The 16891-nt window shown below is 53.9% G+C and overlaps 1 protein-coding gene and 1 non-coding gene across 2 annotated transcripts; one reads left to right on the top strand and one right to left on the bottom strand.

Moving 5' to 3' along the window:
• The first annotated feature begins 3982 nt into the window (after positions 1-3982).
• Trnac-gca (transfer RNA cysteine (anticodon GCA)) lies at positions 3983-4054 on the top strand. The gene has a single exon. It is a non-coding gene; the product is annotated as a tRNA-Cys (tRNA).
• A 10499-nt stretch (positions 4055-14553) lies between these two features.
• LOC125943429 (uncharacterized) lies at positions 14554-16225 on the bottom strand. Its single transcript, XM_049662742.1, has 3 exons — positions 15506-16225; positions 15259-15405; positions 14554-15168 (listed from the first exon to the last, which is right to left on the bottom strand). The coding sequence occupies exons 1-3, from the start codon at positions 16223-16225 to the stop codon at positions 14554-14556; spliced, it is 1482 nt and encodes a 493-aa protein (XP_049518699.1).
• Positions 16226-16891: the final 666 nt, after the last annotated feature.

Below are 16891 nucleotides of genomic sequence, written 5' to 3'. Positions count from 1 at the left end.
TAAGTGCAAGAGATGTCAAGGTCAAAGAGCGTCGTTGCATGGTTATTGATCCCGGGAATCAAACGGTGCGTCTAAAGGTACATTGGATGCTTCACAACCTTCCGGATGAGGATGTGTGCGAAGCCTTGGCACCTTTCGGCACTGTCAAGGACATTACTCGAGAACGGTGGCGTGTGCAAGGACTACGAGAGAAAGGTTCGTCAACACGGCTTTTCAGTTGGGTGTTGCGGAAGGGAGTGACAGTGGAAGACGTGCCACATTTGTTGCGTGTCGCGGCGGAACAGGCCTTGGTAGTAGCACCAGGCAGAGCATCGCTTTGCCTTCGGTGTAAGAAGACCGGACGCATCCGTCGGGAATGCCGCGTTCCTTGTTGCGCACTCTGCCGTCGTTATGGGCATGACGAGTCGCAGTGCGTGAAAACATACGTGAGCGTGACAGGGCCAGCAGCAAAGGAGGAAATGGTTGAGCTTCTCTTGGATAAAGCCGACGTTGCTGAAGTGTCTCCTGGTGATGCGGATCAGACGAAGGTACCGGTGACGCCCCCTGAGCAAGAGCCACGGAGACCAGAGGCTGGAAAATCGCCCGGGACAGGTGAGCCTGGAGATAAAGTGAAACAGAGCGCGAAAAACGACCCAATCATGGTTGACAACGTAGATATAGAACCATCAAGCACCGATACGACTTGCAGCGACGAAGCGTATGCTGTGGAAATGGAAGTAGCTGGCGTAAGCGGGACCGTCGTGAAAAGAAGTCGCGACCAAACCGACCGCGACGACGACGAATTAGGAGACCCTACAAGCGAGGAACCGCCTGCAAAATCGGTGGTTACGCGTCAGCCGACCTTTCGACCGAAACCAGTTATCGCGCGGGATAGACAACCGGCGGCTACAAAGCTCAAGTAGGACGTGAACACATGCCTGTGAAGGCGCACGGGCGGAGAACCACGCACCATGGCTACAAAATCGAGAAAGGTCGTGTGCTACGCATCCAAGGTACGCGTGAAGACGGTTTTTGGAAATTGTGGGAATCTGTGTATACTGACTTGCATGCATCTGTTGGACGTGATGCACGTTGGGTGTAGGAGCGGAATGCGCAATATCTGGTCAGTTTGTTTTAATCGACAATGGCAGTGAATCTGGTGAGAGGACTGCGAGTGGCCAGGTTTAATGTACGTGGCCTTGCCGCAAGACTTCGGCAATATCAGGTCATTCGCCTCCTTGCTGAAAATGAACTGGATCTTGTTGCAGTACAAGAAACAAGGGTTGAAAGGGAGAACAAACTGATCGCATGGTAGCCACTTTTAGGAGGTATTATAACGCTTGTGTGTGCCATGCTGTGGGGACGTACGGGGGCTGTTTACTTTTGATACGAAAAAGTTTGGGTATCACTGAGCAAGGGGGCGCTCACTGTAAGTTAAACTGGTCGTCTTATTGTTTTTGACTTTTCTTTCAGTGGTTTTCAGTGGAGACTTATTTGTGTGTATGCGCCCAATGATATGCATGAATGAAATGTGTTTTTCGCCGAAGTTGAACAGTATCTAAGTTCTGATAGCGATAGGTATATCATATTTTTGGGGGACTTCAATTGCGTCTGTTATGCTCAAGATCGCGCTAAGCGAACCGCAGTGCGGGACAAAAGTGCTCTGTTTTTAAACACCCTAGTTCAGGAATACAACTTAGAAGATGTTGGCCGTCTCTTAATCGGTACAACACAACCGCAATATACGCATTGTCAGCGTGGCAGTCAGGCGAGATTAGATAGAGCGTATGTTTCGCTTGACCTTGTACCAATATGTAACGGCTATGTTGCACAGCCGGTCTCTTTCAGCGATCATAGTATGGTGTTTTTTACCATTGGCACCCGACCAAAACAGTCGCGTTTCAACTGGCAGCTTTGGAAATTTAATCAGAACCTTCTTGAAGATGAATGCTTTGTTACCAGAGTAAAAGAAGAAATAGCAAAAGTATTAAACGACCAGCCGAGGGACTATGCGGAAGCATGGGAAGAGCTAAAAATTAAGGTTAAAATGATCGCGATTGAAAGGGGATGCGTTAGGCGCCACAATGGAAAAATGAAGGAAAAGGAGCTCCAATGACAGCTCGAGTTCTTGCTTGAGATGGAGAGTGCCGAACCTGGAAAGTTTACAGGTGATATTAGCACCGTTAAAAACGAATTGGACGCTATTGACATTAGAAAAATATAAGACTGCCGTGATTCGGGTGCGAGCCGAAAGGCTATGGGTCGATGAGAGGCCAAACAAACGCGCCCTGGCCGATGAAAAGCGGTATGCTATGAAGAATGAAATTCAACAAATCAGGTATGATGACAAGATCACATCGGATCAAAAAAGGATAGAAAACGCCTTTGCAGAGCACTATCGGAAACTTTTTGGTGAAAGGAAACTGGTGGATTTTGGTTTTGAAACAGATTTCTTGAATGCCATGCCGCAACTTGATGATGACGTAAGAGAGAGATTAGAAGAACAGATCAGCAAACGTGACATCGAGCATGCGATAGAAGAGCTGGCTGACGGAAAGGCGCCGGGACCGGATAGGCTAGGATCTGCTTTTTATAAAGCTTTCGCACCTGAAGTGTCACATATATTATTACAATTGTTCGCTGAGGCAAACGAGAAAAAGCAAGTACCTCCGTCATTTCGTAGTGGCCATATGGTCCTAATCCCGAAAACAGACGATCACGAGAAACTTCCATCAGTAAGATCATATAGACCAATTAGTCTTACAAATACAGACTACAAGGTATTAATGAAAATCCTGGCGAAGAGGCTACAAACTGTGATCAAAGACATTGTCGGGCCACACCAGACATGTGGCATCAAAGGGCGCACCATTTCCACCAACACTCATGTGGCACGCAGTGTACTCGAATGCTGTGACGCCTTTGCAGGTCGAGTTGCTATGTTGCAGCTCGACCTAGTGAAGGCATTTGATCGAGTGTCACATGAAGAGCTGTTTCTTATTCTTAATTACGTAAACGCTGGCAATGTTATTATGGAAGGAATAAAAATGGCATATCGGGACAGTACTATACAGATTATCATTAATAAAAACCTCAGTGAAAGGATTTCAGTCAAATCCAGCGTCCGACAAGGATTTCCGCTCAGCCCCCTGCTTCTTGCGGTGTACCTTGAGCCATTATGTTTAGCCGTGATCCGTAGCGAAAATATTAGAGGATTTTGACTGCAAAGGACCGAAGTAAAATTCTTGGCGTACGCGGACGACATTGCTGTTTTCTGCGATGATCGAGAAAGTATCCGAGGAGTCATTTGCGTGGCAAAAGAGTACTGCAAGCAAACAGGATCTGAAATAAATTGGGAAAAAAGCTGTGGCATATAGCATGGTCATTGTGACATAACGCCAGATTCAGCGTGCCAGATTGTTTTACATCGGCAAGCTGGACGACCACACCAGCAAAATATCTTGGAGTGCCACTCCAGCATTACAAAGATAGCAAGGATTACTGGTTGGACGAAACTGATAAGATGAAGGAAAGAGCAGGTGGCTGGATGGGACGAGGCTTGTCAATGTTCGGCCGCGCTAGTGCTTGTAACTTGTTTTTAGTAGCCAAAGTGTGGTATGTAATGCAAATTCTGTTCATGGCTAGAGTGAATGTGCATAGGGTATTCGCTGTGTTTTTTTGGGGTTCCAGTTGGGAAAGGGTCAGCCGCAGTAATTTATTTCGGTCAGTTCGCAGTGGTAGACTGGGTCTCGCTCATTTGTATTTCAAGCAGCTTGTGTCACGCTTTTTCTTTTTACGAGACCAAAGTGATGGTTTCTTGCGAACAGTAATTCAGGTACGGCTGGCAAAAGCTCTGCCAGAGTTCATTATAGTGGTAGAGCATTCGACTGCAGATCGAGAGGTCCCCGGTTCATACCCGGGTGTCCCCTTTATCAGTTTTTTATTTGCAATATTTTTGTGTCTGAAGCTCATAGGAACGCGCCTTCTCCGCATCTCAGTTGTCGGGGGCATAGCTCAGTGGTAGAGCATTCGACTGCAGATCGAGAGGTCCCCGGTTCATACCCGGGTGTCCCCTTTATCAGTTTTCATTTGCAATATTTTTGTGTCTGAAGCTCATCGGAACGCGCCTTCTCCGCATCTCAGTTGTCGGTGGCATAGCTCAGTGGATTCTGCTTCCGGCCACCGAGCGTGACGGACGTACGATGACGGGCTCCGTAGGAGCGGCTTTAGCAGCCCAGAGTGGCCGCGGTAACAGGAGTGTCGTTGCGGACAACGAGCACCAAGTTGTTTTGCCGAGTTTGCCAACAGGGCGTTTTGTTGTGAACACCGTTTTTTTACATTGTTATATCAGGGCCCGCCCATACCAGGTGGAAGATTTCCGCGATGCGCTCGCCCCGTTATCGCTCCTGCCGGAAGTGGTTGCTCTCGGGGCCTCCCGTATGAGCCATGTATGGGCCGTGACTTTCAAGGACAAAGAAGCGGTGAAGAAAATCGTCCGCGTTGGTGAGCTACAGGTCCAAAAGGGCCGATGTCTCGTCATTGACCCCGCCAACCAGGATGTACGCTTGAAAGTGCATTGGCTGCTGCCTACCGTTCCTGAGGAGGACGTGCGTCTTGCCTTCGCGCCGTTTGGAAAGGTCACGGACGTCACCCGCGACCGGTGGCGGGTGCATGGCGTGGCTGACAAGAACTCTACTACAAGACTGGTTACGCTCAAGTTGAAGCCGGGCGTAATGCTTGACGACCTCCCGCACCAGGTGAGCGTCGCCGGCGAGCTGGCTCTCGTTGTTGTGCCGGGCAGGGCCCCTCTCTGCCTACGCTGCCGCGGAACGGGCCATATTCGTCGCGACTGCCGCATACCGCGGTGTGGTGCGTGCCGACGCTTTGGTCGCGAAGAGAGTCAGTGTGAGCGGACGTACGCTAGCGTGACCGGACCCGTGAGCAACGACGACAACTCCGTCCTACTCATGTACAAGGCGGAAATGGAAGACACGTCGACCATGGCTATGGAAGCAGCTAGTGATGCGGCAAAAACGGAGGTACGAATTCAGCAACAGGGGCAACACGTCGATGAGACCATCGCCACTGAACAAGAAAAGAAGGCAGAGGGCACTTTAGCCGGGTCGAACGCTGTAGTAAAGAGCCCACCTGATCTGGGAGCGACCTCCACCCCTCTGAATTTGAGGACATGGTCACCCATACCGGGCTCGCCAACTTGCAGGCGGGGAAACGACCGCGTGACCAGACCAATAGCTTGGCGACGATACAGGACAGCAATGGAGGAGACGAGCCACCACCCAAAACGCCAGGTATGAGGAGACCAACCTTGAAGTCACGGCCAAACGTTACGGACGATCCACGGCAGGCGGGTAAACCACCTCCGTAATTCTGTACTGTGTGTAGCTTGAGTCGGGTTGGGGGGTTGGTGACTGCAATGGCCGTCATCCTGAGCGCTATTCTTTCTAGATACGTGTCAGAAACGGTGGCTCAAGTTGCATTTGAGTGTCTTTTTCGAGAGCTAGAATTATGTTTCCTCTTTTGGCATTCGACGCGATTCTGGGCACGTCATTTTGAACACTTGTCCTTGGGTAACTGTGGTGGGCACCATTCTACCGTGTAGTCATGGCGGCTAATATTGAAGGAGCGCTACGTGTAGCCACGCTAAACGTACGAGGGCTCAGCGCAAGAAGGCGACAATGTCAGCTGAGTCGCCTACTCTTAGATAATGACTTGCATCTTGTGCGAATTCAAGGAACGAAAATAGAGAGCCAAGAGCTAACCGACAGAATGGTGTCCAATTTTCGTGCGCACTTCGACGTGTGTGTTTCTCACGCTGTTGGTGGATCAGTTGGTTGCGCTTTATTCATTCGAAGCAACGTTGGCATTTGCGTGCAGTCAGTGTTTTCGTGTGAAACTGGGCGCCTTTTAGTAGCTGATCTTTGTTTTGGCGATAAGGATTTCCGTGTCATTTGTGTCTATGCACCGAATATTGAAACAGACCGTCGATCCTTCTTTGAGCGTCTCGAAGCGTACGTAAACTGTGACAAGGTGGTAATACTACTGGGGGATGTTAACTATGTATGCACTGCTGATAATCGCGCAAAATTTTCACACGTTTGCGATAAGAGTGATGAATTGCTAAATGCGGTGGTGCACCATTATGACTTGGAAGATATTGGTAGTGTCTTTGCCAGCGGTACTCGCCCGCAGTTTACCCACTTCCAGCGTGATAGCCATGCTCGGCTAGATAGATTATACGTGTCTGCTGAATTCGTGGCATTGTGTTGCGAATATGAAGTGCAACCCATTGCATATTGCGATCACTGCTTGGTAACTGCCACGTTCGGGAAAAGGCAGATGAAACACACCTTTAACAGGGACCTCTGGAAATTGAACACGCAGTTGTTGGATGACGATGGTTTTGTTAATGCTGTTGCGAAGGAACTAGAAAGCCTGATGTCAGTCCAACTAGTAAGCTTCGCCATTAAATGGGAAGAATTTAAACAGAAAGTCAAAACAATGGCTATTGAAAGAAGCAGTGTCATTCGGCATATCGTGAAACAGGCAGAAACAAAGCTTCGCCAGCAACTGCAATTTTGATCAGCATGGAAAGTGTCCAGGAAATAAAGGAAGTGAAAACCGAACTCGAAAAGATAGACTCTGACAAGTACAAAGCGGCCGTTGTGAGATCAAGGCCTGAGAAGCTGTGGGCGGGAGAAGCGCCAACAAAAAGTGCTCTCTCGGACGAGAAAAGGTACGCATGTCGGAAGGAAATCCGCCGGCTAGCCAAACGCCAGGACATCAAGTCCGACAAAAACGACATCAAGCAAGGGATCGCCGATCACTTTAAAACATTCTTAAGTCAACAGCGTGAACCTAAAGATGGCTACCAGATGGAATTCCTCTCATTGATGCCAAAGCTCGACGAAGAAGTTAAGACACGGTTGGAACAGACAATTACCTTGAGTGAGATAGTGAGCAATAGACAATTTGGCCCCAGGTAAAGCACCTGGGCCTGATGGCTTAGGGGCCACTTTCTATAAAACATTTAAGTCTGCACTAGCCCATGTCCTCCATCTAGTTATCAGTGAAGCGTATGACCGAAAAAGATTGCCTTTGTCTTTCACAACCTCGCATATCGTGCTAATACCGAAGAGTGATGACGAAAAGAAACGTTTGTTCATTCGCTCATATCGCCCGATAACTCTAGCCAACGTTGACTATAAAATATTCACGAAAGTTTTAGCGAAACGACTGTAAAATGTTATCAAAACATTGGTAGGGCCTCACCAGACTTGTGGCATTAAAGGCCGCAGTATTACAACAAATGTACACGTGGTTCGAAGTGTGCTAGAGTGTTGCGACGCGATTGGCGATTACGTCGCGATGATGCAGATCGATTTGGCAAAAGCCTTCGACCTCGTCTCGCCCAAGGCTCACTATGCATACTTGAACATACGAACGTTGGCAGTGTCTTAACGGAAGATGTCACGATGGCGTACAAAGACTGCTCAACGCGAATTATTGTTAATGGGGAGCTCACCGATAGCTTTCGTGTGCTCCCGTCGGTGCGTCAAGGATGTCCTCTTTCGCCCCTTCTGTTTGCTGCTTATCTCGAGCCACTCTGTTTGGCCATTAAAAAGAACGAACGCATAGCAGGCTATCAACTACAGGCAGCACACGTTAAAATAATGGCGTATGCAGACGATATCGCGATTTTCTGCTCAAATAAAGCCAGCATTAAAGAGGTAACTACTATTGTCGAAAAGTTTTGTGATTCAGCTGGAGGCCAGATAAACTGGGATAAAAGTTGTGGCTTCTGGCATGGGAGTTGGGAAGACACGCCGGAGACCTTTGCACGATTGAATTGGTCAAGGTTGCCTACAGAGAACCTAGGGGTGCCTCTCGGAAGTTACCGTTAGCCCGAACAGTACTGGCTCGATCAAGTTTCGAGAGCAAAGGAAAAGGCCGATGGTTGGAGAGGAAAGCAACTGTCAATGTTTTCTAGAGCTACTGTTTGCAACTTTTTTTTAGTTGCTAAGATATGGTATGTTATGAATGTGTTGTGTGCTGCGCGGGTAAGCGTACAAAATATTCACCGCATTTTCGCTATTTTCATTTGGAACTCTACCTGGAAGACGACGAGTCGAACAAATTTGTTTATCCCGGTCAAGAAAGGTGGACTTGATCTGGTTCACTTGTTTTTGCCACAGGTTGTGTCACGCTTTGTGTTTATACGAGACCAAAATGATCTCTTTCTTCGAACACTAATACAAGTACGGCCAAGTAGACTTCTACCGGGATTCGTTGTTTCGTCGGCTGAGAACATGCCGGGAACCGTGATTGGGTACCTGCGTGAAGTAGTGCTGTCATATAGGATGTCAAATGTGCGCTTTTCACAGCAATATTTCTCTACCGTTACTAGGAAAAAAATTGTACAGAGATCTTGTCGACACGATGCTCCCTGTACCTTTGTACCGCTCTCCACACCGTAGAGGCCCTGGGCAGAACGTTCTAAAGAGAATGAAGAAAATGCCAGTACGGCCATCAACTAAGTCTTTCTTCTTCCAATTACAGACAAATACACTTCCCGTTAAGACCTGGCTTCATAGCAAGGGCATCTTCGTGCCATGGAGCACAGACTGCTTTTTATGTAAAAAGCCAGAAACTATAGAACACGTTTTCCTAGATTGCTGGACCCCATCTTTCACTGGGACGTTCTACAGAGAAAACTGAAGAAACTGGAATTCCACACACTGGACCCGTATGGAATACGCTCCTTTCCAGTAGATACCTCAGAGGAAGTACCATATGACCTAATTATGGTCCTGGGCCTCCACGTTGTGTGGAAAACTCGCATGCAATTTGAACACGCAGACATCGTTGTTATACCCTTGCGTGAACACTTCATAGAAAGTGTTGTTTATGTGAAAGATGCTTACAAATCACTGCCTGATCCACCACAATGGATGTCTGTACTTGATGAATTGGTGTCGCTGAAACGATTTTTGTGCTGTATAGTGGTCGCGATATACGACGCCTATGGCACGCCGCCTGTATACGAGCGGTGGGACGCACGTCAGCACACAACGAACGCAGATATGCAATCTGTGTTTATTTGAACGTTGCGTGAACGTTGCGCCAACACAGCGCAACGCTGTGTTGGCGCTGCAATCGTGAGCGCGCTTATGGCGCGCTTATGGCGCGCCCCTACAAGGCTCCACACCAAAGATGACAGGTCAGGGGCAGGAGGAAAAATTCACCGGGCAGGCGAAGTTTGTCACAAACCCATGAAATTCAGGCGTTGCGAGCGATTCTCATCTGGACGAAAACCTCCGAGCCGCTGCCATGGGCACCGGCAAAAGTCACGGTCGCCACGCGCGTTCGGTGCGAACCCGGCCAAAACGCCGACGGCGTCGACAGCAGTTCCGCGCGTTGCTCGCGCTGCTACATGGGCCCCCGGCTATTGAAGAGGCCCGGTGAAAGTCGGGAGCCTGAACGATACGAATCACGGTGTCATACCGAGGCCGGTGTCGTACCGAGGCCGGTGTCGTACCGTGGCCGGTATGCTCGTATCCTGGCCGGCGTACTCGTACCATGGCCGGCGTGTTCCTACCGCAGCCGGCGTGCTGGACCGTGGCCGGCGTGCTCGTACCGTGGCCGGCGTGCTCGTACCGTGGCCGGCGTGCTCGTACCGTAGCAGGCGTGCTCGTACCGTGGCCGGCGTGCTCGTACCGTGGCCGGCGTGCTCGTACCGTGGCCGGAGTGCTCGTACCGTGGCCGGAGTGCTCGTACCGTGGCCGGAGTGCTCGTACCGTGGCCGGCGTGCTCGTACCGCGGCCGGCGTGCTCGTACCGTGGCCGGAGTGCTCGTACCGTGGCCGGAGTGCTCGTACCGTGGCCGGTGTCGCACCGTGGCCGGTGTCGCACCGAGGCCGGCGTCGCACCGTGGCCGGCGTCGCACCGTGGCCGGCGTCGCACCGAGGCGTTGATGGCCAGTATGCTCGTACCGTGGCCGGCGTGCTCGTACCGTGGCCGGAGTGCTCGTACCGTGGTCCCCGCTTCAAACCCGTGTGCCCCCTTTATCATTTTTTTATTTGCAATATTTTTGTGTCTGCATGAAGCTCATAGGAATGTGCCTTCTCTCCATCTCGAACGTCGGGGGCATAGCTCAGTGGAGTTCCACTTCCGGCTTTCGAGCGAAATGGTCGCGGGATGGTTGGCTCCCACGGAGCGGTTCTGGCGGCCCAAACAGGCCGCGGTAACAGGTTTTTTGCATCTAGTTCTGATGATTATCAGGTTATGCTGCCCAATCTGCCATCCGGACGCATCGTCACGAACACCGTTTTCATGCATGGCGATCCCAGAGCACGGCCCTACCGTGTCGAAGACTACCGGGACACTTTGGCCAAACTTGGTGCGCTCCCCGATGTTTTGGTGTTGGGGGCGTATCAAATGAACCACGTGTGGGCTGTGACAATGACGAGTGCTGACGGTGTTCAGAAATTGCTCTCCGCCGTCGACGTGAAGGCAAGGGATCGCCCATGTTTGCTCCTTGATCCAAATAACCGCTAGGTTCGCTTAAAGTTGCATTGGTTGCTGCACGGCGTGACCGACGCAGACGTACGTGTGGCCGTGTCACCCTACGGGAAAGTGTTGGAAGTGACGCGAGAGAAGTGGAGAGCGCAAGGCGTCCGTGAAAAGGGCTCGACGACACGCTCAGTGGGACTAAAATTGCATTACGACGTCAAAGTCGATGACATCCCACATCAGCTCAAGATTGCCGGAGAGTTGACTCTCGTTGTTGTCCCAAGCCGCGCTCCGCTGTGTCTGCGCTGCAAGAGCACCGGGCACATACGTCGTGACTGCAAGGTGGTGGTGGTGGTGAAAACATTTATTTTGGGAAAATACAAGAGTTGACCCCCGAAGGGAGGACACCTAAGTGGACTCCCTAGTCCGGGATTATTTTGGGAAAATACAAGAGTTGACCCCCGAAGGGAGGACACCTAAGTGCACCTAAGTCCGGGATTCCATTGGAGATGGCCGCCGCTCGGGCACGCGCTACCAGGGCGCGTTGGGCGCACAAGGTAGAGCAGCTGAGCAGGGTCTCCTCCCAGGCCTCTCGTGTGGGAACGGGAAAAGGGGGGGAGAGAGGAAAAGAGAAAGAGGGGCATGCTGCAACCATGTGGTAGGTGTCGGCCAGAAGCCCACAATGGCGACAGTGCCCACTTGTATTAGGCAAAAAATGGCGAGCCACGGCAGGACACAACAGGGTGTTGGTCTGTAAGCGGCGCAGGGTTCGCTCATCGGCCTTAGACAAACCCCGGAACGGGGCAGGAAAAAGCCGACGACCATCGCGGTAATAAGCCAAGATTTCTCGAAACGATGTGAGCGACTGGGTTACAGGATCAGGCGAGGGGGGAGAAGGGGTAACGGCCCGGGGAAGAAGCGCGCGGGCGGCCGCATCGGCGGCCTCGTTACCAGGAAGACCCTCGTGTCCCGGGGACCAGACAAGTCGGACGGGGTGAGGTACGAAACGCCAGGAGGCGGCCCGGAGTAGGTGAGCCGCGAGGGGCGAGACAGAACCGGCAAGGTATCGGGAGCAGGCAGAGCGCGAGTCCGAGATGATGACCCTTGCGTTGGAGTGGGAGGCCGCCAAGGCAATGGCCACCTCCTCCACCTGAGTTGAAGTAGAGGCCCGAAAGGAGAGGCCATCAATCGTGTTTCCCTCGTGGATCACGGCAGCCGAAAAGTAGCCGGAGGGGGAAGGACCCGCGACATCCACATAGAAGACACCGGGGCGAGATCCGTGTTGGGATGTAAGGGCACGAACACGAGCGGCCCGATGACCAGGGTGGGAGACAGTATCTATACTACGAGGGAGAGGGGCAACCCAGAGTTTCTGGCGCCAAGAGTCGGGAATTCGATCGGGGGGCGCCGGAGGAAGAATAGGTTGAAGAGCAAGGCGCGCAAGCAGACGGCGCCCAGGAGACGTCTGAGACAGGCGACCAAGTTGGTTAACGAGGTGAGCCTCCCGAAGCTCCGAGTAGGAGTTGTGCACCCCCAAAGCCGCAAAACGACGGTTGGAAGTGGACACCGGGAGGTCCAGCGCACGCTTATGCACAGACCGGATGAGGGCATCCAGCTGGGCCTCGTGGTGGCGACCGAGACGGAGGTAGGGGGCTGCGTACATGATCCGACTGATGACGAACGCTTGGGCCAAACGAAGGGCATCCCGCCCTCGCAGACAGCCACGTTTCGTAGACACCCGACGAATCATGCGGCTCACCTGCTCCCCCATACGGCGGAGGCGGGTAAGGGTAGAGCCCGGGTTGACAGAGGACGAAATAAAAAGTCCCAGAACACGGAGCTCGGTGACCACGGGCATGGGCCCGTGGGCAAGGAGAGCCGGGGTGGGGGTAAAGAGGAAAGAGAAAGAAGTGCCGATTTCTGCGGGGCGCACTCCAGGCCACAAGAGGTGGCGTAAGTGTCCACTATAGAAGCAGCCTGTTGAAGACGCTGCTCGATTTGAGCGGGGTTGCCAGAATTAGTCCAGACGGTGATGTCATCGGCGTAAAGTGCGTGTTGGATACCCTCCACCTGGGCCAGAAGAGCAGGAAGGCGTAGCATGGCCAGATTAAAGAGGAGCGGAGAGAGAACCGCTCCCTGAGGAGTGCCCCGCGTGCCCATGGGGTACGGCCCGTGTTCAGAGTCATCGACGCGGATGAAAGCAGAGCGGTGAGAAAGGAAAGCGCGGATGTATGCGAACGCTTTTGAGCCGCAATGCGTCATGTTGAGATTGGCGAGGATACTACTATGTGTGACGTTGTCAAATGCGCCGCGCAGGTCGAGCGCAAGAATGGCTTTGTCGTTGTGGCGCATAGTAGTAGGATCAATAATGTCGCGGGGAAGCTGGAGGAGGACGTCTTGCGCGGACAGATGCGGGCGGAAGCCGCACACTGTGTCCGCGAAGGTCCCCTCCCGCTCCAGGTAGGCGGAAAGGCGATCCCTAACCATCGCTTCCATGAGTTTCCCTACACAAGAGGTGAGAGAAATGGGGCGGAGGGCCTCGATGTGAACGGGATTGCCAGGTTTGGGTATAAATGTAACGAGAGAGGTGGTCCATTCTGTGGGGAGGGGGCACCCATGCGAGACAGAATTCATGAGGTGAAGAAGGGAGAGATATTCCGAGTCGGGAAGGTTAGCCAGCAGGGTGACCGTGATGCCATCGCGACCCGGGGCCGTACCCCGTCTCATTTTGGCCAACGCAGCCCGAATGTGAGGCAGCGTGAATGGAGCATCAAGCTCAGGGTTGGGACGGCCCGAGTACTGATACTCCGGCCCAACCAGGTCTACCGTGCGACAGAGGTACCGGTCGCGCAGCTTGTCCGCGAGCTGAGCCGAGGTGCCAGGGAACCCGTGCAGAGCACGGCGCAGTTGTCGTTGTGTTTCTCCTCGCGTGGAAGAGGGATCCAGAAGGCTCCGAAAAGGCGCCACGTCCCCCTGGAACCCATCTGACCTGCGGCCTTCGTGCAGGTTTCGACCCAGTTTTTATCACTGAGGTGGGCAGCATAAGCAGCCGCTTCCTCTGTGAGGGCAGCAATGCGTGCTTTGAGCTTGCGATTCAACTTGTGGCGACGCCAGCGGCGCAAGAGGCCGCGGCGAGCGTCCCAAAGGTGGAGAAGGTGCGGGTCCACGGCGGGAGCAGCCTGAGTTGTCTGTATGACACGGGTGTGAGAGCGTTGAGTCGAGAGGGCATGGGCGGCCCAGGCGGAGTACCCGTCGGGGGAGGACAGGGGAAGGAAAGGCTGGGTTCGAAAAGCCGGCCAGTCCGTGAGGCGGGCCGTACCCCATGTTTTGCGCACTATCCGCGTGGAGAAGGCGATTCGCAGCAGACAGTGGTCGCTACCAAGAGACTCCTTGAGGTTCTCCCAAGTAGCGTCCCGGATATGTTTGGTGAGAGAGAGGTCCGGACACGTGTCACGAGTAACCGAGTTGCCCCCCCCCGCGTGGGACAAGCCGGGTCCGTGAGCAACGTGAGACCGAGCGTGGAGATAAGCTCCTTGAGCTTACGGCCCCGGGCCTTCTCATAGTGGTAGCCCCAGTGCAGACTGGGGGCATTGAAGTCCGCAACAATGACCAGGGAGTCACGAGCAGCGGTGTTAAGGGCGCGATAAAAGAGTTCCGAGAAGGTGACACGCGGAAGATGAGGAGGGCAATAGACATTAAGAACATGAATTGGAGGGTCATGGCGCCGCGAGGGGAGCACCGTAACCATGAAGTAATCGTGTTGGAGTGTGAGATCGAGATCGACTTGCACCGCTGTATAAGATTTGTGGACGAGGATACTGGTGGTCGGGCCCCCTGAGTAAGAACAGTAGCTAGAAAGAGAAGGATTGAGACCAGCCTCCTGGAGAGCCAGGACGGCCGGCAGAGAGCCCCGGGATTGAAGGAAGAGGAGTAGGTGAGAGCGCTTCTGCCTATTCCCGAAACCGCGACAGTTCCACTGGATGAGCTCGAATTGTGACGAAGGCGAGGAGCTCGAGGAAGGCACCGCCATAGTGAAAGAGACGAGTTAGGGGTCGTCCTCCATCGCCTGGGCCGGCACCAGTACCGGGTCCGGTACTGGAGGAGCAGGAGAGGGAGGAATGAGTACCGGATTGAAGGGGGTGTTAGCGGTCCCAGCGAGTTTGCGGCGGCGTGAGGTGGCGTTGGGAGACGCCGAGCGCGAGCGCGACTTTTTGAACCTGAATTGAGAGCACGCCCATATCTGAACGGCCTTGAGAACCTCAGCTGTAATTTTTGGCACGATGGTCTCTCCGATGCGTTGAATGAGGAGATCGGGTAGGGCTCGTAGTGCACGCTCCATGGTAAGGCTGCGTTGTTCGAGACCCGTGAGACGGTCTTGAATGGGAAGAGTAGTATCAATCGGAGGAAGATCATCCAGGGGGACCTGAATTGGGGGAAGGGCCGAGGAGGGATCTTGCGAGACCGCGGCGGCGACTGCCCGAATTTGCGGGTGCTCCTGGGAGGGAGGCCCGGGGGGAGAAGAAGAACTGGGGTTGGGATGGGGGGAAACGGCCACTGCGGCAATTGGAAGGGCCGACTTGGGTTGGGGGGGAAGGAGTTGGGAGCGAAGGGACTCGAGTTGCTTGGCCAGAGCAGCAACCTGGCGCTGAAGCTCGGAGTTCTACCGCTGGAGAGTAAGTTCAAGCGGGGTGGGGGCAGCGGAGGGAATGGAGGGGAGAGGCCTGGAGGCAACCCCTGCCCAGCTACTCACCTGAGGTGGAGCCGCGAGTGGCGGGAAGTGTTCCGGAGTAGCCGGTGGCGGGGCCTTGGACCGGGAGCCGGACTTGGGTTGAGTCAAGGGCGCGTGGCCTTGATGGGGAGTACGAGGTGGTGGCGAGGCCGGGTGTGAAGAGACCGGCTGGGAGGCCAATGGTGCCGCAGCAAGAACATACAGGAACCGTCTTCTTATAGAGGCGGACGTAGGCCACCTGGCAGCGGTAGAATATGAAACGCGGGACCTTCGGGCCCTCGAAGGTCACAACCGCCACGTTGGAGTCCCCGAGTTTGCGGGCCGCGAGGATAGTGCCTTTCGGCCACTCCAGATTCGGCTTGATGCTCGAGGACGATGCAGCCGGGTCGATGTTGATGACGCCGCGGCCGATGTCCCCAGACGCCTTGGCGTGGCCCCGAAACGGGAGCTGCTGGTCCCCTACGGGTAGCATGATGTCACCAAGGAGTCGTTGAGCAATAGGGATCGAGGTGAGGCTGCACACTAGCACATTTCGGTCCCACACTGGCCACACGTGGAGGTCGGCAGCCGAGCAGTCCCCCAGAAAGGCACGCACCGCGTCACTAGCGCGTTCCGATGGGAGCACCGTCTTGAAGTCAAATGAGGCACTTGGTTTGAGCACAACGATGAGGTCATCACGTCCTATGCGGGGCGTGTATCGCGGCCGCCAAGCAGGCTTACGTGGCGCCTGAGGAGGAGACGAGTTGGGAGCACCTCCTGGGAGAAGGTGCGTCGACATTCCCGCAAACGCCGGTTGCGAGGCAGCCGGCGTCCCCTTGAGCTTGGGCGTCTTGGGAGGGGACTTGCGTTGCTTGCGTTGCCAAAGTTGGATCATATCTTCAAGATACTCATGTTGGGTAGGGACATCCTGGTCCACCGGGGTGACATCCGTGGTAACCACTCGATGTGAGGCGGGATCGTAGCCCGTAACCGGGGTTGAAGCCGCCATCGCCGGGAAAGAAGTCCGGCGAGGCCCGTCGGCGCGCCGCAGCTGTTAGGCTACGCGCCCCCGAACGCTGGGAGAATCTCCAAAGTGCCCGGAATTGGAGAAAAATGGTCCCACCTCGACGAAAGTGGGGTCCAAATGGAGCCCTGGGCTTGCAGAAGACGATGGTACCAAGCTTACGGGGATCTGTGGTGATGGACTGCAGTAGCCAAGGGGCATCTGCGGAGCTGAGGCGAAGTGCGTCCGTCGCCGCCGAATGCCCGCCTCCCTCCCACTGCAAGGTGCCGCGCTGCAATCGTTGTCGCTGCTTCGGCCACGATGACGCGGATTGCGCAAGGACATACGCCAGCGTGACCGGACCTGTCCAGGCAAACGACGCATCGGATTACCTCATGGATGAAGCAGACTCGGAGGAAACAGCAGGAGTGAGCCGAAACTCGGCTACTCAAGATGGTTCGCCAAACACTCAACAGGACGCCCGCCGTGATTCACCAGGTAAGCCCGAAGCCAGGCTTCCACATGAAGCCGTAGAAGGGCGGAATGAAAAGGGTGATGCAAGTAGTACCGGCAACACTTCTTCCGGCGGAGCCGTAGAGACCCCCTCCGAGCCAGAGTCGATGACCGGGTTTGACAGCGACAGTGCCAGTGCGGCTGGGAAGCGGCCCAACG

Source organism: Dermacentor silvarum, chromosome 1 (assembly GCF_013339745.2).
Source record: "Dermacentor silvarum isolate Dsil-2018 chromosome 1, BIME_Dsil_1.4, whole genome shotgun sequence".
NCBI lineage: Eukaryota > Metazoa > Arthropoda > Arachnida > Ixodida > Ixodidae > Dermacentor > Dermacentor silvarum.
Note: the sequence above shows the minus strand (reverse complement) of the source record. Positions and strands in the feature narration are given on the sequence as shown.

Bases quoted from the DNA above. Each gene is read 5' to 3' on its own strand.
- LOC125943429 (XM_049662742.1), bottom strand. From the start codon at position 16,225: ATGGCGGCTTCAACCCCGGTTACGGGCTACGATCCCGCCTCACATCGA. The intron at 15,406-15,505 runs GTCCCGCGTTTC...TTGGCCTCCCAG, and splicing joins TGACCTTCGAGGGCCCGAAG to CCGGTCTCTTCACACCCGGC. The intron at 15,169-15,258 runs GTGAGTAGCTGG...CTCCAGCGGTAG, and splicing joins CACTCGCGGCTCCACCTCAG to AACTCCGAGCTTCAGCGCCA.